The 26,762-nt window shown below is 39.6% G+C and overlaps 1 protein-coding gene across 3 annotated transcripts in view; it reads right to left on the minus strand.

Annotated features, from left to right (window-relative positions):
- The window catches only part of MTHFD1 (methylenetetrahydrofolate dehydrogenase, cyclohydrolase and formyltetrahydrofolate synthetase 1), a 74,828-nt gene that overhangs the window by 23,352 nt on the left and 24,714 nt on the right, over positions 1–26,762 (minus strand). For all 3 annotated transcript variants that reach the window (XM_037832546.1, XM_037832545.1, XM_037832547.1), the window contains exons 8-21: positions 22,167–22,278; positions 18,104–18,231; positions 17,512–17,609; positions 17,155–17,328; positions 16,439–16,575; positions 14,474–14,520; positions 13,612–13,719; positions 13,279–13,353; positions 11,125–11,227; positions 9,204–9,280; positions 8,433–8,573; positions 7,116–7,184; positions 6,709–6,820; positions 6,474–6,613 (exon numbers count right to left, since the gene is read on the minus strand). In XM_037832546.1, coding sequence (XP_037688474.1) covers positions 6,474–6,613; positions 6,709–6,820; positions 7,116–7,184; positions 8,433–8,573; positions 9,204–9,280; positions 11,125–11,227; positions 13,279–13,353; positions 13,612–13,719; positions 14,474–14,520; positions 16,439–16,575; positions 17,155–17,328; positions 17,512–17,609; positions 18,104–18,231; positions 22,167–22,278 — 1,521 coding nt within the window. The remainder of the gene's footprint in view (positions 1–6,473; positions 6,614–6,708; positions 6,821–7,115; positions 7,185–8,432; positions 8,574–9,203; positions 9,281–11,124; positions 11,228–13,278; positions 13,354–13,611; positions 13,720–14,473; positions 14,521–16,438; positions 16,576–17,154; positions 17,329–17,511; positions 17,610–18,103; positions 18,232–22,166; positions 22,279–26,762) is intronic.

Below are 26,762 nucleotides of genomic sequence, written 5' to 3' on the forward strand. Positions count from 1 at the left end.
GATGACAGAATGGAAAATGAAAGCATAAAAGAAAGAATGGGGAAAAAAATTGAAAAACTCGAAATGGACCTCAGGGATATGATAGATAATATGAAACGTCCGAATATAAGACTCATTGGTGTCCCAGAAGGGGAAGAAAAGGGTAAAGGTCTAGGAAGAGTATGCAAAGAAATTGTTGGGGAAAACTTCCCAAATCTTCTAAACAACATAAATACACAAATCATAAATGCTCAGCGAACTCCAAATAGAATAAATCCAAAAAAACCCACTCCGAGACATATACTGATCACACTGTCAAACATAGAAGAGAAGGAGCAAGTTCTGAAAGCAGCAAGAGAAAAGCAATTCACCACATACAAAGGAAACAGCATAAGACTAAGTAGTGACTACTCAGCAGCCACCATGGAGGCAAGAAGGCAGTGGCACGATATATTTAAAATTCTGAGTGAGAGGAATTTCCAGCCAAGAATACTTTATCCAGCAAAGCTCTCCTTCAAATTTGAGGGAGAGCTTAAATTTTTCACAGACAAAGAAATGCTGAGAGAATTTGCTAACAAGAGACCTGCCCTACTGGAGATACTAAAGGGAGCCCTACAGACAGAGAAACAAAGACAGGACAGAGAGACTTGGAGAAAGGTTCAGTACTAAAGAGATTCGGTATGGGTACAATAAAGGATATTAATAGAGAGAGGGAAAAATATGGCAAACATAAACCAAAGGATACGATGGCCGATTCAAGAAATGCCTTCACGGTTTTAACGTTGAATGTAAATGGATTAAACTCCCCAATTAAAAGATATAGATTCGCAGAATGGATCAAAAAAAATGAACCATCAATATGTTGCATACAAGAGACTCATCTTAGACACAGGGACACAAAGAAACTGAAAGTGAAAGGATGGAAAAAAATATTTCATGCAAGCTACAGCCAAAAGAAAGCAGGTGTAGCAATATTAATCTCAGATAAAATAGACTTCAAATGCAGGGATGTTTTGAGAGACAAAGAAGGCCACTACATACTAATAAAAGGGGCAATTCAGCAAGAAGAAATAACAATCGTAAATGTCTATGCACCCAATCAAGGTGCCACAAAATACATGAGAGAAACACTGGCAAAACTAAAGGAAGCAATTGATGTTTCCACAATAATTGTGGGAGACTTCAACACATCACTCTCTCCTATAGATAGATCAACCAGACAGAAGACCAATAAGGAAATTGAAAACCTAAACAATCTGATAAATGAATTAGATTTAACAGACATCTACAGGACATTACATCCCAAATCACCAGGATACACATACTTTTCTAGTGCTCACGGAACTTTCTCCAGAATAGATCATATGCTGGGACATAAAACAAGCCTCAATAAATTTAAAAAGATTGAAATTATTCAAAGCACATTCTCTGACCACAATGGAATACAATTAGAAGTCAATAACCATCAGAGACTTAGAAAATTCACAAATACCTGGAGGTTAAACAACACACTCCTAAACAATCAGTGGGTTAAAGAAGAAATAGCAAGAGAAATTGCTAAATATATAGAGACGAATGAAAATGAGAACACAACATACCAAAACCTATGGGATGCAGCAAAAGCAGTGCTAAGGGGGAAATTTATAGCACTAAACACATATATTAAAAAGGAAGAAAGAGCCAAAATCAAAGAACTAATGGATCAACTGAAGAAGCTAGAAAATGAACAGCAAACCAATCCTAAACCAAGTACAAGGAAAGAAATAACAAGGATTAAAGCAGAAATAAATGACATAGAGAACAAAAAAACAATAGAGAGGATAAATATCACTAAAAGTTGGTTCTTTGAGAAGATCAACAAGATTGACAAGCCCCTAGCTAGACTGACAAAATCAAAAAGAGAGAAGACCCATATAAACAAAATAATGAATGAAAAAGGTGACATAACTGCAGATCCTGAAGAAATTAAAAAAATTATAAGAGGATATTATGAACAACTGTATGGCAACAAACTGGATAATGTAGAAGAAATGGACAATTTCCTGGAAACATATGAACAACCTAGACTGACCAGAGAAGAAATAGAAGACCTCAACCAACCCATCACAAGCAAAGAGATCCAATCAGTCATCAAAAATCTTCCCACAAATAAATGCCCAGGGCCAGATGGCTTCACAGGGGAATTCTACCAAACTTTCCAGAAAGAACTGACACCAATCTTACTCAAACTCTTTCAAAACATTGAAAAAAATGGAACACTACCTAACTCATTTTATGAAGCTAACATCAATCTAATACCAAAACCAGGCAAAGATGCTACAAAAAAGGAAAACTACCGGCCAATCTCCCTAATGAATATAGATGCAAAAATCCTCAACAAAATACTTGCAAATCGAATCCAAAGACACACTAAAAAAATCATACACCATGACCAAGTGGGGTTCATTCCAGGCATGCAAGGATGGTTCAACATAAGAAAAACAATCAATGTATTACAACACATTAAAAACTCGAAAGGGAAAAATCAATTGATCATCTCAATAGATGCTGAAAAAGCATTTGACAAAATCCAACATCCCTTTTTGATAAAAACACTTCAAAAGGTAGGAATTGAAGGAAACTTCCTCAACATGATAAAGAGCATATATGAAAAACCCACAGCCAGCATAGTACTCAATGGTGAGAGACTGAAAGCCTTCCCTCTAAGATCAGGAACAAGACAAGGATGCCCGCTGTCACCACTGTTATTCAACATTGTGCTGGAAGTGCTAGCCAGGGCAATCCGGCAAGACAAAGAAATAAAAGGCATCCAAATTGGAAAAGAAGAAGTAAAACTGTCATTGTTTGCAGATGATATGATCTTATATCTGGAAAACCCCGAGAAATCAACGATACACCTACTAGAGCTAATAAACAAATTTAGCAAAGTAGCGGGATACAAGATTAATGCACATAAGTCAGTAATGTTTCTATATGCTAGAAATGAACAAACTGAAGAGACACTCAAGAAAAAGATACCATTTTCAATAGCAACTAAAAAAATCAAGTACCTAGGAATCAACTTAACCAAAGATGTAAAAGACCTATACAAAGAAAACTACATAACTCTACTAAAAGAAATAGAAGGGGACCTTAAAAGATGGAAAAATATTCCATGTTCATGGATAGGAAGGCTAAATGTCATTAAGATGTCAATTCTACCCAAACTCATCTACAGATTCAATGCAATCCCAATCAAAATTCCAACAACCTACTTTGCAGACTTGGAAAAGCTAGTTATCAAATTTATTTGGAAAGGGAAGATGCCTCGAATTGCTAAAGACCCTCTAAAAAAGAAAAACGAAGTGGGAGGACTTACACTCCCTGACTTTGAAGCTTATTATAAAGCCACAGTTGCCAAAACAGCATGGTACTGGCACAAAGATAGACATATAGATCAATGGAATCGAATTGAGAATTCAGAGATAGACCCTCAGATCTATGGCCGACTGACCTTTGATAAGGCCCCCAAAGTCACCGAACTGAGCCATAATGGTCTTTTCAACAAATGGGGCTGGGAGAGTTGGATATCCATATCCAAAAGAATGAAAGAGGACCCCTACCTCACCCCCTACACAAAAATTAACTCAAAATGGACCAAAGATCTCAATATAAAAGAAAGTACCATAAAACTCCTAGAAGATAATGTAGGAAAACATCTTCAAGACCTTGTATTAGGCGGCCACTTCCTAGACTTTACACCCAAAGCACAAGCAACAAAAGAGAAAATAGATAAATGGCAACTCCTCAAGCTTAGAAGTTTCTGCACCTCAAAGGAATTTCTCAAAAAGGTAAAGAGGCAGCCAACTCAATGGGAAAAAATTTTTGGAAACCATGTATCTGACAAAAGACTGATATCTTGCATATACAAAGAAATCCTACAACTCAATGACAATAGTACAGTCGGCCCAATTATAAAATGGGCAAAAGATATGAAAAGACAGTTCTCTGAAGAGGAAATACAAATGGCCAAGAAACACATGAAAAAATGTTCAGCTTCACTAGCTATTAGAGAGATGCAAATTAAGACCACAATGAGATACCATCTAACACCGGTTAGAATGGCTGCCATTAAACAAACAGGAAACTACAAATGCTGGAGGGGATGTGGAGAAATTGGAACTCTTATTCATTGTTGGTGGGACTGTATAATGGTTCAGCCACTCTGGAAGTCAGTCTGGCAGTTCCTTAGAAAACTACATATAGAGCTACCATTCGATCCAGCGATTGCACTTCTCGGTATATACCCAGAAGATCGGAAAGCAGTGACACGAACAGATATCTGCACGCCAATGTTCATAGCAGCATTATTCACAATTGCCAAGAGATGGAAACAACCCAAATGTCCTTCAACAGATGAGTGGATAAATAAAATGTGGTATATACACACAATGGAATACTACGCGGCAGTAAGAAGGAACGATCTGGTGAAACATATGACAACATGGATGAACCTTGAAGACATAATGCTGAGCGAAATAAGCCAGGCACAAAAAGAGAAATATTATATGCTACCACTAATGTGAACTTTGAAAAATGTAAAACAAATGGTTTATAATGTAGAATGTAGGGGAACTAGCAGTAGAGAGCAATTAAGGAAGGGGGAACAATAATCCAAGAAGAACAGATAAGCTATTTAACGTTCTGGGGATGCCCAGAAATGACTATGGTCTGTTAATTTCTGATGGATGTAGTAGGAACAAGTTCACTGAAATGTTGCTATATTATGTAACTTTCTTGGGGTAAAGTAGGAACATGCTGGAAGTTAAGCAGTTATCTTATGTTAGTTGTCTTTTTCTTACTCCCTTGTTATGGTCTCTTTGAAATGTTCTTTCATTGTATGTTTGTTTTCTTTTTAACTTTTTTTTTCATATAGTTGATTTAAAAAAGAAGGAAAAGTTAAAAAAAAAAAAAGAAAAAGAAAAAAGACAAACAAGGAAAAAAAAAAAAGATGTAGTGCCCCCTTGAGGAGCCTGTGGAGAATGCAGGGGTATTCGCCTACCCCACCTCCATGGTTGCTAACATGACCACAGACATAGGGGACTGGTGGTTTGGTGGGTTGAGCCCTCTACCATAAGTTTTACCCTTGGGAAGACGGTTGCTGCAAAGGAGAGGCTAGGCCTCCCTGTATTTGTGCCTAAGAGTCTCCTCCTGAATGCCTCTTTGTTGCTCAGATGTGGCCCTCTCTCTCTGGCTAAGCCAACTTGAAAGGTGAAATCACTGCCCTCCCCCCTACGTGGGATCAGACACCCAGGGAAGTGAATCTCCCTGGCAACGTGGAATATGACTCCCGGGGAGGAATGTAGACCCGGCATCGTGGGATGGAGAACATCTTCTTGACCAAAAGGGGGATGTGAAAGGAAATGAAATAAGCTTCAGTGGCAGAGAGATTCCAAAACGAGCCGAGAGATCACTCTGGTGGGCACTCTTACGCACACTTTAGACAACCTTTTTTAGGTTCTAAAGAATTGGGGTAGCTGGTGGTGGATACCTGAAACTATTAAACTACAACCCAGAACCCATGAATCTTGAAGACAGTTGTATAAAAATGTAGCTTATGAGGGGTGACAGTGGGATTGGGAATGCCATAAGGACCAAACTCCACTTTGTCTAGTTTATGGATGGATGTATAGAAAAGTAGGGGAAGGAAACAAACAGATAAAGGTACCCAGTGTTCTTTTTTACTTCAATTGCTCTTTTTCACTCTAATTATTATTCTTGTTATTTTTGTGTGTGTGCTAATGAAGGTGTCAGGGATTGATTTAGGTGATGAATGTACAACTATGTAATGGTACTGTAAACAATCGAAAGTACAATTTGTTTTGTATGACTGCGTGGTATGTGAATATATCTCAATAAAATGATGATTAAAAAAAAAAAAAAAAAAAAAAAAAGCACATCTAATTGGTAGCAATTCAGGAAAACAAAGTTCGTGATGAAGTTGAAGATAAGCTTGTCCCAAGTCCATTTCTCCCCGCTACACAGAAGCAGTTCGGAGGATCCCCACTAGGCTCCTTCAGCTGCCCTGCCAGCCCTTCTCCTCCTGCCCACTCCAGGCTATCACTGGTCCTGCCAGGCACGCACCTCTAAAAAGAGGCCGACTCTGCCTCAGATAAATGGCGCAGATGGCTGGCTGCCAGCACCTCTATTTAGAGGGTAAATGGAATTCAAATTTTAAAAGAATAGTGTGAATATAAAGGAGTCTCGTAGATACAGCCAAGCACATGTCCTTGGATGGACTTAGATCTTTCAGGTGATTTCCTCAGAAAGGTAGGCCACAAAGCCAATTTGCCCAAGGGCCAAGGTGGTCACCACAAGAGCTGTCTGACCATCACTTACTTCAGCACCTAGTAATCATGAGGAAAAGAGCAACTTAATGAAGAAACAGGCATCCAACTTCCCTTTAGCCTTCAGAAAATTCCTGATAAGCAGACTCTTCCAACCCTGTTCCTCACCGTGGGGCCACCCCCGTGCATTTTAAGAGCCCTGACAGTGGCAACAAGAACCACTACATGAGGGCGGAGACCAGAATATCGGCATTTGATGTTAAAAAACTTCTCCATTCCAATGTCTGCTCCAAATCCAGCTTCAGTCACTGTAAGTAAGAGAAAAACAACTGTAAAAATGCAAACCCAATACCCCTGATGTAAAAGAAAACCATCTATTCATTTATTTTGCAAAACTACTCACCTACAAACCCTTCAGGGCCAACAAGCTTGAGTGCAACCCGGTCTGCTATGATGGAGGAATTCCCATGTGCAATGTTGGCAAATGGTCCAGCATGAACAAACACTGGAGTGCCCTGTGGAAATCAAGATGGCATGAGGGAAGCTGCCAATCCTGCTTCAAAACGGGATCACAAAGTCAAGGGCATGGGATTTAGCTGAAATCAAAAAAGACTCCCAGAGGGAAAACAGAAAGCCTCCTTTTCTATATTTCAATTATGTCTCCATTGGAACTGCAAGAAAGAATGAAAAAATGGGGAGAAAGCAATGAACAGGTGGAAAAGGTCTCTGACTTTCCAAAGAAAGTGTGCTTTCCAACCACTCTGCTCTGAATGTGAAAACCACACAGAAGGCAGGAGTTACTCTGCTCACCTCTAATGTCTGCATGAGATTGGGCTTGATCGCATCCTTCATGAGCACCGTCAATGCGCCACTCACTCCCTATAAAAACAAACACATGAAACCTTAACTCCTACCAGCAAAAAACCAAACAAACAAAAACACACCCAACTTTCTGACATCACCTTTCAACATTCATAGGTTTTCCCTTTCAAGCCATCTTGGACCAATCAGTACCTTCACCTGAACTAGACCAGCCATTCATTTTTTTTTCCCCCAGATATGCTCTGAAGTTAGTTATTTTAAGCAGGGAGAACAGATACAATGAAAATGACATTCACATGCAATTTTTGGAAAAACATGTAACCTTGGAAACAAGCATCTCAATTAAGCTCTGTTCCTGGCTCATGTGGGGAATCCAGTTTAGACTGGTTTAGAGCAGGGAAACTGTAGTTCCTGGAGTGTTTAGTTATTTGTAACTTTACTGTCTGGGCAGAAATGGCCATAAACCAAATTCAATATGTGTTTCTGAAAGCTGAACGTGAAATGTTACCCAGGAGACCCAGGAGTTCAATACTAACTCTTACATATCCAGGTCACTCTTTTAAAAAAGCAATCCAACCATAAGTGGAACAAACTGGTAAATGAGATAAAGCAATGATTTCCACTTACATCCAGTTGTAATGACTTTCTAAATTTCTGGTTTGAGTGCTAAAATTTAAAACAACTTTATCACCCAGATTAACTGAAAACGAAATTATTTCACCCCTCCCCACCCCCGCTTCTAAATTCATCTGACATACCACTATGGCCACCAATTTTGGTTTGTGTTTCACACAAACAGGCTTGTAAGAACAGTTCAAAAATAACCTGGAGGTGGGGAACTAGTCTAGGATGACCCTCATTCAGAATTGGCTATCAGTGGTCCTGCCAGGCACGCATAGTTATTAGCATGGATGTGATGACCAGCAGCCTCATGATCAGAGGCTTCTGGGCAGGAAGCCATGTGCCATGGGAAGGGAATGGTGTGTGTGTCGGGGGCAGGACGGGGACGGTGGGAGGGATGACACGACACCTGAAGTTCAGCTCCTGAGGGCCTCATCTCATGATATTCTTTGCAAACTAAAGTCATACAGCCATCCTTGGGGATACTCACAGGATAAAGAGGTTGCTCAAACCATCTGAAACTTGTGGGCTATTCTGGAACATACCACCTAGTACTCACTATTAAATACTTTGTATAAATTTCATAATTCAGGATTGAATTGATTAGTTAACTGCAAGGTACAGGAGAATGTTTGTCATGTATAATCTCCGAGATACTTGAGGACAATGGACACAGGCACTCACCAGATCTTCAGCAGTGACAGGCTCCCCTCCCTTGCTGGATGCCACCACCATTTTGCCTAGTCTTTCTCTCATGTCTTCTAGAGAACTGGTGAGAGCCAGGACAGCCATAATTTCACTGGCCACAGAGATATCAAACTGGGCCTGTTGGCAGGGAAGAGAGCCAACAGGGAAAACTTTGTGTTAAACCAGAACAGTGAATTGCAAAAGTAGTTCTTTTATGCATTCTAGATTTAAACAAATGGCTTAAAACGGTAGAAAAACAGACTACTACACAAAGACAAAGCACTTAATGAAAATAATCCTCTGACAATAAAAATTTGTAACTACTTAATTATCCCACGACCTTGAAGAGGCAATTAAAAAAAAAAACTTTCTAGTAGGACCAACAAGCTATTATTTTATCCTTGTGAAGGCTGCATGTTATCATGTGGTTTCCTTAACATTCAAGGGAACAAGGTGGAAGCACCTACACTGAAGAGACATACTGCAAGATGGCCATTTAAAAAGAAGCAGTTTTTATCCATTTATATGTGAGGATATTTCCTTGGGACTTTCCACCTCCAGGAAAAAAGACCGGGGGAAAAACACAGGTGACATGGTATTTATTGCAAAAGCTGTCAGGAGTGCTCAATACCACACACCTACTCACTTCCATTTTAAAAGGGAGAAGCAGAACACCTGGCAGTATCAAGCGTACGCAAGAGAATGGAGGAGGATGGAAGTGGCAAGGATCTAGTCCATATGACTTAATTTTCTTGGAAAGAAAGTTACCATCCGTGTGTGCCCTTTCTCCGTTGGAGCCTGTCCAATCGTGATCTTCCTCAGGAATCTATCATTGGTATCCAACACTACAGAAGAAAGGGAAGGAACAGAACCATTTCTGGTAAAAGGACCATAAAGTTAAAGTAACCAGCAGAGTTTTAAAGCAACAAGTCTAATGCAATGATTGTTTACTAAAATTTTAGTTCAGAATATGGGTTGAAGTTAAGAAATGATGTTCACATACCTTAAATGTACAGGAATCATTTTTAAACCAAAGGAATGTGGAATGGCTTAGTTTCATTCCATTTAGAGAATTCAAATGATTAACTACGAATTTGGAATCTATTTTAAACCATATTCCGTATTACAAGAAAAACAGAGCAGGCCACGTTTTTAAAAGGCTAAGATCTTACGTTGTTGCTCTGTAGGATGACTCACTGACCTTATGACCATCCTGAGAAGCACAAAAACCATAAAGCAGGGCAAGTACAGATGCTTTTTGAAACAAGCAGAGTAACAGACCTGGTCTCTCCTTTAGCACACTTAGCAGATATAATTTCCGAGAAAAGAATATATATCCATTTGCATAACCTTAGAAAACACTGCAAGGTTAACCAACCAACCATCTTAATCCCATGACCTGGAACTAAATATCGTTAACATTTTAGTGTATTCTTAATTTTATCATTTGTATGACATGCCAAACAATAACAACAAAATACAAACGAACAATAAAAACCACACTCTAAATGGGTCAAAGTTGAGAGATATTTTTAAGACACTTGATAGCAGGCCAAACTATTTTCCACAGAGACTGTAACAATTTAAACACTAAAAGCAGTGTCTTGTACACCACTGGTTATCACTGATAAAAAAACACTCACACCCACATGTCCCCTCCACATACACTTGATAAGTGAAGAATGTAATGTAATGTGCTGTTAAAGCCCACCCTCATTTTTAAAAAGTCAAGTTCCTTGCGACTAATTTCTCTGTATAAAATAGCCAGTCAATAGGTGTGATCATTTTTTTCCTTGTCTACTACCCTTACTTCCTTAGAAAGCATAAATTAGACATAAGGCAAAGGAAAAATGAATGATACTAAATTCTCAAACTGGAATTTTAGCTTATTCCTTATAGAATATTATACCATTTGTCTATAGCTATTGAAGCAAAGGGAAGAGAAATATCAGAATGGTTTTAGACATTAAGAATGTCATCTTAAAAATGCCATTAGTTAGCAGTAGTTACTGGAGCCTATAGCTAACATTCTAGACAACTGGAGGAAAATTCTTCCTCAGCAGTGATAAAGGATAGATGGACCCACTGTTGGTACAAAATAAAATTCTAAGTCATTCTAGCTGTACACACAGAAAACATGGCAGTGGAGTTAGGCAACTCACTCACTAAATTGTTAAATATTTCAACTTTGAAGTTTACTTAATTTGTGATGAGAGTTTAATAAAATGAGATAAAAATGACTAGGCAAGCTAGAGAGCTACAAATCATTAAAAATCAAATCACTTAAGCCAGACAAGGGTTCTGAGAATAAAGGGCATACACAATTCAAAAAGTGATTAAACATAATTTCTCTACTTCATGACACCAAAACTTTTTGCACAAAATGAAACCTGCAAAATGTTACTTCTGGTTTATGCATGAACTGCCTTAACACTATCTTCATTTCAATCAGCCCTGAAGAGCCAGCAAAATGACAATCATTCCAACAAAAGGAAATTTGAATACAGTGATTAGCAAGAGGTATTGAGGGAGGTGGCAAGAAGAACAAATAATGTCTCCAGCTTGGTCACGCATTAACAATGAAAATACCAACACTCAAGCCTCTGGACCTCATATTTAGTGACATTTCTGGAGAGTGTGGGATGTGCAGTACATCCAAATCAAAGGGGGCATGTATACCCTTGGGTACCTCTTTGCCAAGTTATAGTTTCTGGGTCAATATCCAATCTTGCAAATCTGTTTATGTCTTCATCTGTCAGCGTAGCAGGGTCAGTCTTTTCAATGCCTAGTCTCTGAAGAGGTAGGAAAATTAAATATAAAGTAAGACAAAACAAACAAAAGCATAATAAATTTTTAAAAATTTTAAACCTGGCATATCCAGAAATAAAGATCCCCTCTGGGAAATACAAGCCATCTTAAACTCAGAAGGAAAACTGGCTAATCTAGGGGTTATTTCCTAAACACATGTAAAAGCAATGTGCAAACCTTTTTCAATCAGACAACTGAGAAGCCCACTTTAAATGAAATTTTAGGAAGGGTAAAAAGAAGCATCAATAAAAACGAATATAAATCACTTTTACATTATTTTTATGTAGCACTTTACTTTTGCTGCCTTCTCACTCTTCCAAAAGACACAAAAAGGGTTCCTCTTTCCTTCTCACAGAAATTGGAAATTTTATTTATTTATTATGTATACCCAGGTCACACCCCAAAATCAAAAACATGTTCATTTCTTCCAATTCATGGTAGATATAAGTGGGCCTCACTAGATCAGTCCACTCATAATCGTCCCATGATTCCTTTCGTGTCTACGAGGACCTTCTTTCAGACTCAGATGTGTTTTCAGAGCTGGCCTCTCACTGGCTTGCCAAATAACCCCACAGGCCTGGAACATGGCACTGTTTACAGAACCAAGCAAAACCCTCAGTCACTATGTTAAGAATGTGCTGTTGACAATCCACTCTTCACTGAGCACCATGGAGCAGACTGAATAATGCTGCAAGAGAGGATGCTTGGGGACACAGCAAACAAGAGACCTGGGTCCTAATTCCAGGCTGCCAGGGGTACTACAGTATAGCCTTGGGCAAGTCCCTTGATTTAAAATCCTAGAGCTTTTTAAACAATTAGTTAGTCTAGACCCTCTGACAGAAAGTTACAGTAGCTGAGATCAGAAGTCACCTGATCTTTCCATGGTACCCCACTGCTTTACAGAAGACAACTTTTTAGGGTATGTGAAAACAAAACAAGCTAAGGAACACCAAACTATTTAAGTGAGTTTTTTCTCAATGGTTCAAAAAAAAAGAGAGAAACTCCATGCATTATTTGTAGCAGCATCAAAATATTAAGTTACTAAAAATTATTTAAAAATAAAGTGAATAGAACTACTGTTGATAACAAGCAGTAAATACTATTTATTGATTGTGTCAGGCTATCTAAAGAACTTATAAAAATCTATCATTTCTTTTCTTACATGTTCAGTAAAAGTAATATACGAATATATTTTTGAATTTTATTTTATCCTTTATAGTCAAACCCTCTCCCCACCCATTAACACCTGGCACCTGCTGATCTTTTCTCTTATCTTGTGTCTTTTTGAGAATACCATATAAATGGTAGCATAAATGGTTGCATAAAATGCAACCTTTTGAGTCTGGCTTCTTTAACTCAGAACAATGCCTCTGAGATTCATCCAGGTTGTTGTGTATATCAATAGTTCATCCCTTTTTATTGCTGAGTAGTATTTCATGTATAGCTGTACCACAGTCTGTTTATTTACTAATCTATTGATGAACATTTGGGTTATTTCCAGTTTGTTAATAAAGCTGCTATAAACATTCATGTACTGGTTTTTGTGTTTTTATTTCTCTTAGGTAATATCTAGGTGTGTGACTTCTGGGTCATATGATATAGTGCTTGTTTAATGACTATGTATTCATTATAAAAATCCATATAAACATAACAGTAACCATGTTTTAAGTGTTTGGCAGGTATTCTTCTAGTATTTTATCTATACAGGCCAAGGAAAGTACTATTATACCTATTTTACAAGTTATACAATCAACTTGCTTCAAGGTCTCCTGGCTGCCTCCTGCACACGCTGAAAGGGCAATGCCAGTTTTCTTCCTAGCTGAGGACAGACTGTCAGTACTATTCCAAGACTAGCCACTTCCAATGTATAGATGTATGAAACCTTCACCATTGGTCCCTTCTATGTATGTCATGACCTTAAGACTACAGTTATTGATGTAACATGATACAAAAGAGGCTGACTGAGGGGACTGCTTCCTTCTTAACATTTACCAAAATGTACACATTATCAAAATTAAAGAAAGAAGCAGCTTACCCGTAGCCTTCGGATTTGGATATCAGAGAACTTTCTCACTCCATTTACTGACGGAACCAAACGATTATAGAGAGCCTTCAAGAAAGAGGAAAATAAATGAGAATATTCTCAAACTTACTGTAGTGGTGAATGCATAACTATGTGATTATACCAAGAGCCAGTGATTGTACACTTAGGATAGATTGTATGGTATGTGAATAAAACTGTTCAGGGGAGGTGGCTTTTAAATGAGAGGAGACCCACTGCTTTCTTATCTGCATCACCAGCACCAAGGAACCAACATGTCAACTGCATAGAAAGTGTGCCTGGGGTCCATGGGGCACCAGCACCTGCCTTGTCTGTCTGTGTCAATTCGTGGAATATCCGGGCATCGATGGCTGCAGCAACAAGATTGTTAGCTGCAGTGATGGCATGGATGTCACCAGTGAGGTGGAGATTAAACTACAAAAGAACAGAAACCATGTCAGTCTTCCAACTTCTCTGCATCTTTCCAACTTCCTTTCTAGGGCAACCAAATCAACCCCAGAATAAAGCCAATGGTGGACTGGGGTCAGCACAGCTGGCGGGCAAACACTGAACAGAGACAGCTCTTAAAATCGACTAGACTACTTGTTTTCAGAAGAAACTCCTCCCACAGAACATGTGGTCTTCCTAAATGACATGTCCAGAAACCACAAACACCATACTACGGGGATCGACAGCAACACTGGATTACTGATGAGACGCTCAGTACTTTCAACAGTGAGCAAGAAGGAAATCAGAGACTGCTGCAGCAGCACCAACTCTATTTCTTTTTACATTGTTTCCATTTCTGTAGATATTACTCTGAACTCACTGGAAGTTCATTCTTTGTAACCTAATGCTCCATTTGATCACTTTCTTAAAATTATTTCCACCAAGAGCCAGACTTCGAAGTCCTTGGCAGTCAAAAAACTAAGTTGCATGTGATGATACTATGAGACACTGATTGTATACTTTGGATGGACTGCATGGTGTATGACCACATCTCAATAAAACTGTATTAAAAAAAAAAATACTAAGCTGCTTCACAAGTCTACAAGATGCTTTTCCCTTCAGAGTTGCTTCTGCTGAAAAACAAGTTGCTTGCCTACAAAGAAATCTCCAAAAAAGGTTAATCTTAGGAGGGAAAAACCATAATAAAAGGTATGACTTGGCCAAATCCCAAAACATTTACCTCTTCCATAGGAATGACCTGCGAGTAGCCACCTCCTGCAGCGCCACCTAGAGGACAGGTCAAGGGTGAGGACTTACAGTATGCATGCTTCTCCATGTGGAAATGAAATAAATCAAATCAGGTTTTATAACTTACATATTACTTATTTACTTTTTACAACCACTTTGAACAGATCTGATCAAGCTGTAACACTTGATCTTGCTCATGCTGCCATTTTTCAACTGAAATCTGGGCCTAAATGACAAAACCATTTCACATTACCTTTAGAAACAGGTTTCCCGTGACTCCTAAGAATTGTTAACAAGACCCAGACTAAAAAATGTCCAGGTTACCAGGTTATCAGTGAGATAAACGCCAATTTAGGGTACAGATTTTGTGGTTCTTGAAGGCAAAAAACATGCAATGGGGGCAAATTGTCATAAAAGGAAAAGAAGAAGACTGGATTCAAAAAAGCAGAACAAAGGAAAAGACTCATTCTGACATTGAAAGGGGTTTTTATGACAAGCTCAAAAACAGAACTAAGTCAGCACATCTGTAAAATTTAGCAAAACAATAGGCAGAAGGGCAAAGGTATACTCCAGATGAACATTAGTAGTAACAGCTAGAATAAGTAGAATACGTGGACCCTATCACTGAGCAAATGAGGAAGATAACTCTAAGGACCTATTAGTAATTAATAAAAATAACTGAAGGTGAAGCATGATTACTAATCTGTTTTTATCCAATCAGAAGATGCAACATTGTATTGACAGTATTTTTTAAGAATTTGAAATAGTTAAAACTGCAGGCCTGCAGTTCAGACGTAGAGGCCCAGCCTCCGGTACTTAACAATGGTGCCTCAACCAAGACACCTCTGAAGTCTCAGTTGTCATTACTATAAAATAGTGATAATACTATTTCATTCTGGAGGGTAAAATCAAATAATGTGCAAAAACTGCTTAGCACAACACCTGACACAAAGCATAAGCTCAATAAGGCTAAGCTTTTCTTATCTTCAACAGGGTGAAGCATCTGAGGAGTTTGTGTTTGTCTCCAGAAACACAGCATGATGATCAATAGCTACAATTACCTTTATTGTTACTGTGACAACTGACTATTAAGGCCAAATAAAAGCACCTCCAATTACCTATAACCTATCCTGGTATGCTGGTTTGGATATATTAAGTCCCCCCAAAAGCCATGTTCTTTAATGCAGTCTTGTGAGAGCAGACTGATTACTCTGTGGAAACATTTGATTAAATTATTTCCATGGAGATGTGGACCCCACCCATTCAAGGTGGGTCTTAATTAAATCACTGGAGTCTTATAAGAGACCTCACAGACAGAAAGAGCTCAGAACAGCTGAGAGACTTTTGGAGAGATGCTTGGAAGCTGATACTTGGAGATGTTTGGAGATGCTAGTGCAGGGTTTGTTCCAAAGAAGCTATGAGAGGACCCCCAACGCTTAGATGCACAGGAGCTAAAGAAGCTGAGAGAGACAAGCCCAGAGACATTTTGGAGAATGCCATTTTGAAACACAACCCAGGAAGAAAGAACCAGCAGATGCTAGCCACGTGCCTTCCCAGCTGACAGAGGTGTTACAGATGACATCGGTAGTTTTTCAATGAAAATATCCTCTTGTTGATGCCTTCGTTTGGACACTCTTATGGCCTTAGAACCTTAAATTTGCACCGGAATAAACCCCCTTTATAAAAGCCAATCCATTTCTGGTTTTTCGCATAATGGCAGCTCTAGCAAATCAGAATACCCAGGGATTTCCTGTGCAGGGTCAAACAGTAACTGCAGGAGTTGGGATGGTCTGATGAGCCTTCACCAAAAGCAACAGGATAGGAGTGTCTGGGGAGGACATTCCAGGTGTCTAAATGAGCTAAAGGCCCTATATGCAACCATGGGTCAGGGCAAGTTGGCCAGGAAGAGCTGAGGAGAAGGTACCCTCTGGCCACCCAGGGCTTAGCCCACTAATACCTTTTATTCCAAAGGTTGGGCCCTGGGAAGGCTGCCGCACGCATGCAAATACATTCTGATGAAGATGGGCACCAAGGGCTTGCACCAGCCCAATTGTGGTTGTGCTTTTTCCTTCTCCCAGAGGTGTTGGAGTTATTCTTCAAGATGAAAGAAAAGAGAAAGGCTTACTTACAAGCTTACGTTTATCCGAGTCACTAAGACAGACCTAGCAGATCCTAGAGAATGATTTGATGTGGATAATAAGAAAGGCAAAAGGCATGAAAGGGATCTTTTTCTAGAATCTTAGTTGTAATTTCTCCAAAATTTTAAGTTAAAAAAGACTATGACACATTAGCTCTTCTCACTATAAGGAGCTATACATAAATATACTTTATCTTGTAAGGAGGCCCTGATATAATTTTAATGTCTCAATTTACAGCCTCAAAAACTCGCTTTTATAAGTAAGCTACTCCAGCAATTAAAATGAAGGCTCAATAGATCTACTGAATTAATGAATTTGGGTTTAAAAAAAAAAGATTCCACCTGAAGACCAGGATTTAAGACCCAATTTTTCCACCTACTAGCTGGATAATCTTGACCAATTTTCTCATCTCTGGTTTGTTGTGAGGATAAAATGAGATAAAAAATATATGTGGAAAATGCTAAAACTAAACTAAAGGCATCTATCACATATAGGTGCTAAGTGCAAATGCAATCCCTGGTAATAACAACCATACCCAGCCACTACCACGTATTTTCCATTATGCTGGTGCTTCAGGCGTTGTAAAACGGACAGCAGAACTTTGGCCTTTGTTTCACCATACAATTCTACCTCTTCAGAGAGCAGACCAATTTCTCGAGCCAGGTTACTGATAGGTTTTGGTTTGCAAGATCGTGATATATCAATGTCACTTAAAAGAAACGTAAAAAATGTGTATTGATCATTAGTCAATGAATTTAATTAATCCCACACTAGTAACATTCCCCCACCCCAACCTCTGATGGTGCTTTCAAGAGCATACATGCATCCATGGTACCTGTCAAGTAAACTCAACAATTCTACAAAATTTTAAATCTGTAATTTTCACTTTTACCTTGGAACAGGTGTCTTGAGGTTAAGGTTGTGATACTGAATTATCCACTTTCCCAGCTTAAATTTCTCCAGGAAACGCTTTGCACTCTCTACTGTGCTCTAAACACAATGACATAAACGGAGCTTATAAGAGGTGATTCTTTTAACCCCCACCTCTGTTCCAAATCCTAGATCCTTCCAGTTTAATATGCCCCATGAACTGCTTCATGATTACCTGGAAACATGCTTTGATTCTAAGCAAGAGTCTGGGAGCACCTAAAATGTTTTGGGGCTGCCTGCCTCTCCCCACATCAACTGCCGTGTGTAAAAAAGGGCAAGTGAGCCAAACATGCCCAGCAAGGTCAATGTGTTTGCCGTGTTCTTTTCTCTGAAGTTGTATTCCAAAGTAAATTAGAAATGTGCCACCCCTACCTTCCTCTACTAATATGATTGATTTTATATCTTTGTTCTTCCAATTCCTTTCTTTCTTCAATAGACTCACATCCTTACTTAGCTTTGAGAAAGCTTTATAACATTTCTACTCAGGGGAAGAGCAGTCTCTTGAATTCTATCATCTTCTTACAATTATTACAGAAACTTTTATTGACAAGTACCTGCATCAGCATTGCAACTGTCATGGGTCCAACTCCCCCAGGAACAGGGGTGATGAAGCCCGCTCTCATTTTGGCCTCTTCGTATGCCACATCACCTACAACCTTTTTCCCATTTGTTTTTGTATCATCTGCTCAAAAAAGGAGGGGGAAAAAAGACAAAGCAAAGTCTCAAAATGGCAATCCTGGTATGTATTACTGAGTTAAATATCAATTATGACAGTTTGTTTCAGAAACTAAGTAGAATTTGGGGTTTGTAGTTCCATCTGGCCCAAAAGCATACATTACTTAAAAGTTCTAGGATGACAGGCATTTGCTGTTTCCTAGGGAGAAAATTATATTGCCTGCAAAAATTCACAAGATGCTTAAGTAGTTATTTAGAACCACAGGAGAATCTTTTTGTAGTGTATCAGGTGGCAAATAAAACACCAACTGGTTTTTATTCTTAAAGCCAACTACCCAATATTTAATGAGGACCACTTAAAATGTTAATTTGCCAAGGCCTACAAAGGAATTTTTTGGGTGCACAAAGCTCCAGCTATGTCACAGCTGCCAGATACTGTTTCTACAGCAACTGTCAGCATTTTGTAAGCACCATGACTGAGACAGAGGAACAATTCAACATCCAATTCCGAAGATGAGCAGCTACTTAAATATATGCTAAAGGCAAAGAATATAATTACATTTCTCTTAAAAGGATGCAAGAACAATTACAAATTTTACCAGCAAAGAATAGCTATTCAAAAGAACAAAACCCAGTGATGCATCATTGCTCACTCACACAAAGACCATCCCACACTTGGTTTCAGTGCACTTCCGGGAGGGGCTGGGGGACGGGTCGAGGCCTTGTAGCCCACGGGCTCCAGAGGCAGGATCTACTTCTGTTTTTATCTTAGGTAGCATCTGAGGCACATCACCACTTCTCTTTTTTGGATCTCCAAAACTGAGAAAGGAAACTCACCATGTACACAAAAGGCCAGACTTAAGAGACCTAGGTTCTAGGATCAGCTCTTCTATTAACTGTTGGTCCACAAAGCCCCTGTGGACTCTTTATTTATCGGAAGCCCAAAGATGTAAAGAGGATAACACTACCTATCTCACCAAGTTGCTGAGAATCAAATGAGAAAACGTACATATTCTTGAAATCAAAAAAGCATTCCTCAAACATAAGAGATTTCCCTTAACACCCTGGATACGTAAGGTATTTTTTTTATATGTCAGCATACCCAGAGAGCTGGTGAATAGAACTCCTTGGGACAGTTTCCTGGTTTTTAGAAGATTAAAAAGCAGCAAGCTAGGACAGAACATTTCCTCTCATAACTCCTAGCATCAAGTTTCAAAAGGCCGAGGAAATACTTTAAGGGTTTGCCCTTCGTACATGTTTCAACCGTCTAATACTGAAGATAGCTTAAAATACCCACTGCTCCTCTTTCTATTTATTATTGTTAGCCATTTTATTTTCTCCATGAATAGGAGATACATATCAATAACTGCACAACTAAACGCTGTGTTGAGTTTGGTTTTGCTCCTTAACGATCTATAACCAAACACCATTAGGGTTGACACATGTTCTCTGATTTATGAACAGTGTTTCAGGGATGATGTGATGTGGCCAATAGAAAAAGTGGCCATTTCTCACCCTAACTATATGACTTCAGTAGCCAGCAAAACCTGTTGGTTATTTACTCCCAGCCCTAAAATAATCGTTTCATTGGGAAATCATATGTACGAATAAAATCTAAGACCTAGCAGTGATTTGACTTCTTCACATTTAATTTTGGAATCACTAATAATAGAGGCCGGTATATTATTAGAACGATACAGAATCCAGAAGCCACTATATTGGACTGGGGTAGGGTGGGCAATCTCTTTTAACATCCCTTCCAAATAAAATACTGACTATTGATCTACCCCTTCTCAAATGATCTCTAGTAAGCCAAACAGGAAGAATACTTTAATATATTTCTCTGGCCAGTGCTTTCTGTTCTGCATTTGAATCTTAAAAAAAGAATTTCTGAAAAAATGTACACACCTTTAATTCATTCTTAATTTGGCAAATGACTTATGATGTCCCTCAGTGTGCCATGCAAACAATTTAAATTGAAATATGAACCAAAATGAACATCTGCAAAGAATAGTCTTTAGGTTTCCAAGTACACCCTGTTCTCACTACAGATTATGCAATCCTTGGGGAACAAAAAAAGCCAGTGTTATCAGTATTTGTTTGCCTACATGCCTTGGATCAATACAAATGCAGCTGACGAGGAGTAGAAGACACGGCTTTTATTTGTATTTTACAATCTATATGAAGAATAAATATGAACAGGCTGGGGAGATTCATGTAAGTCAACATTTCATACCTATCTGCAAGACTCAAAATCCCCACTCAGGTTTTTCTTCTTCCATCTTTCATATCAAATCCAAAGAATGCCAAAAGCAGAAATATAATATAGAAGATGCAAGGTTTTAAACAGAATGAGCTTGAATGTCATACTGCAAGTACTCAAAGTGAGGAGTTGTAGGAGAGCAATTTCTTTATCACATATTAGATAATTACACTACAAGAAAATGAGTGATCAATTATGAGCTACTGTCTTAAAAGCATGGTAGGGAGAGTAGGAGGGAGGTTAAAAACAGTGAAGACTTGACAATGACTAATGTTCCTGGCAGCTTAATGTCTATACTTCAAACTTGAGATGGAAAGGAAGAAAAAAGATTACTCTTGCTATAACAAACCTGAGTGCCTGCAATTGGAAGGCATTAAGGTGGACACTGCACCCCAGGAACTACTGCCTGTGAGGAGGTGACTATCAGGTAGAGCAGAGCACAGGTGTACACCAAACATAAGACACACACAATAAAAGAAACGCAAAGTTCTATGGGAGGGGAGAGAGGATTTTTAAAAGAAGGGGAGTTTGTCCCTGTTGAGGGGAAATCAGTTAAGGTTTGGAAGGAGGGCAGGGCATTTCAAGACATGAAGGAGGTGAGAAGGAAGAGGCTGAAGGTTAAGATTACAGTTGAGCCTTATTTAATTGTGTAACCGCAGGGCCTGGCATGGTGCTTGATTCACCGAAATAGGGGCTCAACTATATTCTATTCCTTTCTGGAATCTATGAGGCATGTATTCAGGTTTTCTTGTATTTTTCTTTCAAATTTTCTGTTTGAAAAATTTCATAATGCAAGAACCGTCTGATCCACTAATGATGCAAGCATGGAAACTGCCAAGGACAAACAAAGCCTGTACAGAGAAGTGCAATTTTTCAAAAGTTTAATGCAAGTATCTGCAAAGTGTGAGTGAGAAAAAAGGCTGCAGAAGCATGTTGAAACTACAGGGTGAGGCTAAGGAGCCTGCAGGTAACATGGGAGGATGAGGCTCACAGGTTCATGTCAGAAGGTCAATATGGCAAGACAAGAGCATGCAGATGGATCTGAGTAGGAATGGCTGGAGGAGGGAACCGTAAGAAGGAATTTATAATAATACTCCACCTGAGGGGAAAACACTCAGTGGTGACAATGACAATAGAGAAAAAATTTTTCTAATACTAAAAAACTGAAACAACGGAAGGAATGATAGGGAGGGAAACTAAGAGGTTTCAAACCTGGGGAAGGGAGAATGGTAGTATCATTAAACAAAACCAAGGAGACGGGAGTAACTTGAGGATGAGGAAGCCAGGTGCAGTTTTGTATATGAGTAAGAAGCTGGATTTATGCTTTCTGCCTGGAAGAAAGCCCTCGTCAAAATCTTTGTAAAGCCTCCTAAAGAACCCTTGGCAGAATGAGTCCCTCTTCTGGACTCTCATAGCACTTGGCAACAATTCCACTAAAATACAGCACCATGGTTAAAATCACAGGCTCTGATGTCAGGTGGAGATGTGTTCAAGTGGCAACTATATCACCTACTAACCACATCTACCCTCAGATAACTCAATCTCTACACTTCAGTACTTCAAGCACACAACTAGGATGAGAGAGACTCTCTTTCAGGCTTCATTTGAAGATCTAGACATCATCCTCTCTCGACTTGTCCCTCCATCAGAAACTACCTTCCTCCTCCAGTAACACTTACCTGGAATATAATTGATTCCACAGTCGATGACTATTGCCCCAGGTTTGATCCACTCCCCTTTCACCATTTCAGGCTGACCAGTTGCAACCACCAGGATATCACCTTTATTAACCTACGGGAAGGGGATTTTGACTTCAGAAATTAAACAAGGAAACAGACTGTATTAGTTAGGGTTCTCCACAGAAATAGAACAGATAGGATATATCCTATATATGGCTCATGCAACTGCAGAGAATGGCAAGTCCAAATTCCACAGGGCAGGTCACCAACTGGGAACTCCAATGAAAGTCTCGAAGAATTCCCAGGACAAGCAGGATGGCTAAAGCAGAGACAAATTCTTTTCTTACTACTGAAGGTGATCTCCTTTGTTGATTGTAGATATAATCAGCCATAGCTGCAATTAACAGACTAATGATTTAAATCCAAAAAATGCCCTCACAGTAACAATTAGGCCAATGCTTGCTTGACCAAACAACTGGACACCATAATCCAGACAAGCTGATACATGAAATTAATCATCACAGTTATCCCTTGTCAACTTGGCACTCATATACATCTCCTCAAACCATAATCTTTAAATAAAACCAGTAACAGTCATACTGTCACCTACAATAATTCAACTGTCCTGCATACAACCAGAAACGCATTAACCCTTTCCTAAAAGAGGATGTAAGACCCTGGGTAATATACGCTCTGAAACTTGATATCCTGTAAATTAAATACTGTCATAAAAGTTAACACAATTTGTGCTACATGATAAGGAGATAAGACAGGGAAGAAAACAAAGAAATTTGCTTACTGTATATATACAAAAGCATATTCATAACAAAACAAGGAAGAAACATTCATAACCATTATAGTCCTTATTTGGTGACCAGATGTCACCTTCTGGATGTACCTTGTATTTCTAACTACCTTCTTCCACTGCTCATTCCATATTCCCTTAGCCCTCAGCAAGCATCTCAGCTGACCTTGGCTTTTTGCCTGGTAGGGTGACCCAAACCTTCATTTCTGAAGTTTCTGGGCAATTAGTAGTCCTGCCTGGATTGGGCTGCAGTTTTCCACTGACTTTAATGTCAGGAATGGAAGTACTAAGAGACGTTCTAAAGGATCTCCTGTATTCCAAGCAAATTCTTCTTTACCTCCATTGTGTATTAGCAGTACTATTTCCCCTTGATAATCTGCATCAACCACCTAGCCAGTACAGTGATTCCTCTCTTTGGTTGTTGATTTAGAGGCATGAGGCACAGTGGCCAGGTGGCAGCCTTAACTTCCAGTTCAAAGGAATCATTGTGTCTCCTGGTGGAATCATTCTTCCTTTTGGAACTAAGACCTGTAGACCAGCAGAGCTCAAGATCACAGGGACAGGAAGAAAAAATTTTCTAGTGATAATAGTGAGTGGTGCCATTTCCATTTCCACTCCTTGATCCCTGAATTCATGAATCTTAGCTATGGGAGAAAGAGCACCAGAATGGATGCTGATTCAGAGCTTACACAGCCTTCTAAAGAACACTGCTCCAAGCCTTGCAAGGTATTGTCACCCAGTTGGTGCCATAATTGAATCTTCAAAAGGTCATTCCACCATTCTATCAATACAGCTGCTTCAGGGGGAACATGGTAAGACAAGGGAATTCCATGAGCATGTGCCCATTCCTGCACTTCACTTGCTGTGAAGAGGGTTCCTTGCTCTCAGAAACAATTCTGTGTGAAGATGATGGTGCATAGGCATACCTATATCCAGAATATCTATTCTAGTAAGAACAAAATATTGCCCCTTCCATGACAGAAGGGGTCCAATGTAATCAACTGCCACTGGGTAGCAGGCTGATCACCTCAGGGAATGATGCCATATTGGTCTCTGCTGCTGGCAGTCTGGGCACTCAGCTGTGGCTATAGCCAGGCTGGCAATAGTGAGTGGCTGAGCAAATACAAAACCTCCATCCCTACCACCATGGCCACTTTGTTTATGGGCCCACAAGACTGGCTGGGGAAAGAGGCCAACTAGTATCCACAGAACGAACAGGTCACCCTATCCACTTGATTATTAAAGTACTGCTCTGCTGAAGTCAACCTCTGGCGAATATTCACATGGGACACACGTATCGTCATGTTTTTCATCCATTCAGAAAGGTCTATCCACATACCTCTCTTCCAGACCTCTTTGTCATTAATTTTCCAATCATGTTCCTTCCAAGTCCTGACCATTCAGCCAAACCATTAGCCAAAAGCTCATGAATCAGTACTCCAGCCACTTCTCATTCCAAGCAAAATGAACAACCCACTGCACTATTCAAAATTCTGCCTGCTGGGAGGATTTCCCTTCACCAATGTCCTTCAAGGATGTCCCAAAAAGGGGCTCTAGTGTTGCAGCTGTCCACTTTCAGGTGGTACCTGTATATCATGCAGAACCATCTATAAACCAGGCTCAAAGTTTCTCTTCCTCAGTCAAATGATCTTAGGGAACTCCCCCAAGAAGCAACAGCTGCAGTTTGGGAAACAGAAGGTAATGTGGCAGGACTGGGGCCACTGGCATTTGGGTCACTTCCTCATGTAGCTTATTTGTGCCTTCAAGGCCTGCTCAAGCCAGGTCTTGTATATACCATTTCCATTTGATGATGAAGTACTGCTGTGCATGCCTATCTTTATGGCTTGGTGGGTCAGACAACACACAGTTCATGATAGGCAACTCAGGTCTCATGGTAACCTGGCAGCCCATGTTAGGTGTTTGGTCTCCTCTAAGGCCCAGCAGCAGGCCAAAAGCTGTTTCTCAAAAGAAGAGTCATTAAGTGCAGAGGATGACAGAGCTTTGCTCCAAAACCCTAAGGGTCTGCACTGTGATTCTCCTATAGGGGCCTGCCAAAGTTTCTCCAGACAGCATCTCTATTTGCCATCGAAACTTCTAGCATCATTGGATCTGCTGGATCATATGGGCCAAATAGTTGAGCAGCTTGGAACAGCAGCCTGGACCTGTTGCAGATCCTCCTCTTGTTCTGCTCCCCATTCAAAATTAAGAGATTTTCAGGTCACTCATCAAATGTGCTGGAACAGCACACCCAAATGAGGAATATGTTGCCTCCAAAATCAAAAAAGGCCATCTAGGCATCGGGCATCTTTTTTTGGTTGTAGGAAGAGCCAGATTCACACTTTGCCCTTCAACTTAGAAGGGATAGCTCAACAAACCCCACACACCACTGGACGTCTAGAAATTTCACTGAAGTGGAAGGCCCCTGAATTTTTGTTGGATTTGTCTTGCACCCTCTGACATACAAATGTCTTACCAATAAATCTAGAGTAGTTGCTACTTCTTGTTCACTAGGTCCAGTCAGCTTAAAGTCATCAATATAATGGACCAGTGTGTTGTTTTGTGGAAGGAAAAGACATCACACTGCGGACTAGATTATGACATTAGGCTGGAGAGTTGATACACCCCTGAGGTAGGGCAGTGAAGGTGGATTGCTGGCCTTGCCAGCTGAAAGTAAACTGGTGCTTTACTTTATTAACAGGTATTGAGAAAAAAGTAATTGCCAGCTGAAGAGCTGCATACCAGGTATCATGGGCTGTCTTGGTTTGCTCAGATACTATATCTAAAACAGCAGCTACAATTAGAGTTACCACATGGTTGAGTTTATGATAATCCATCTGTTTTCTGCAATGGCCAAATAGGAGAGTTGAACAGAGATGTGGTGGGAATCACCACCTCTGCATCCTTCAAGTCTGTGCATTTATCTCTGCAATCCCTTCAGGATTGCTTTTGGTTTACTCTTTTGCTAGTTAGCAGCAGTTCTAGTGGCTTCCACTTGGCCTTTCCTACCATCACAGCCCTTACTCCACAAAGTCAGGGAACCAATGTGAGGATTCTGCCAGTTGCGGAGTATATCTATTCCAATTATGCATTTCAGAACTAGGGAAATAACCATAGAATGGTTCCAGGAACCCAAGGTGAGATGGTCATCAGCTAATACTCCACTGATCACCTAACCTCCATAAGACCCTACTCTAACTGGTGGACCAGCGACATTTTTTTTTTAAATAATTCAATTTTATTGAGATATATTCACATACCATACAGTCATACAAAGCGTACATTCAATCGCTCACAGTACCACCATATAGTTGTATGTCCATCACCAAAATTAATTTTTGAACATTTTCATTACCAAACACACAAAAGTAATAAGAATAAAAATTAAAGTAAAAAAGAACAATTAAAGTAAAAAAGATCACTGGGTGCTTTTTTTTTTTTGGCCCCCGTTTTTCTACTCACCCATCCATACACTGGACAAAGGGGAGTGTGGTCCATATGGCTTTCCCAATCACATTGTCACCCCTCATAAGCTACATTTTTATACAATCATCTTCAAGATTCAAGGGTTCTGGACCAGTGACATTTTGGGTCTTTTGGAATTCATGTCAGTTCTGAGCCAATGTCTAATAATCCCCCCAAATCGGATATTTCCTTTTCCTCAATGCAGAGTTACCCTGGGTAAAGGCAATAGACCCTTTTGGGGAAGACTGGGAGGAAGATAAACAGTATAAATTTTTGGCAGTGCAGCAAGGTTCTTCCCCAAGAGGGACCCAGCTTTCCCTTCATTCAAG

Source organism: Choloepus didactylus, chromosome 4 (assembly GCF_015220235.1).
Source record: "Choloepus didactylus isolate mChoDid1 chromosome 4, mChoDid1.pri, whole genome shotgun sequence".
Lineage (NCBI taxonomy): Eukaryota > Metazoa > Chordata > Mammalia > Pilosa > Megalonychidae > Choloepus > Choloepus didactylus.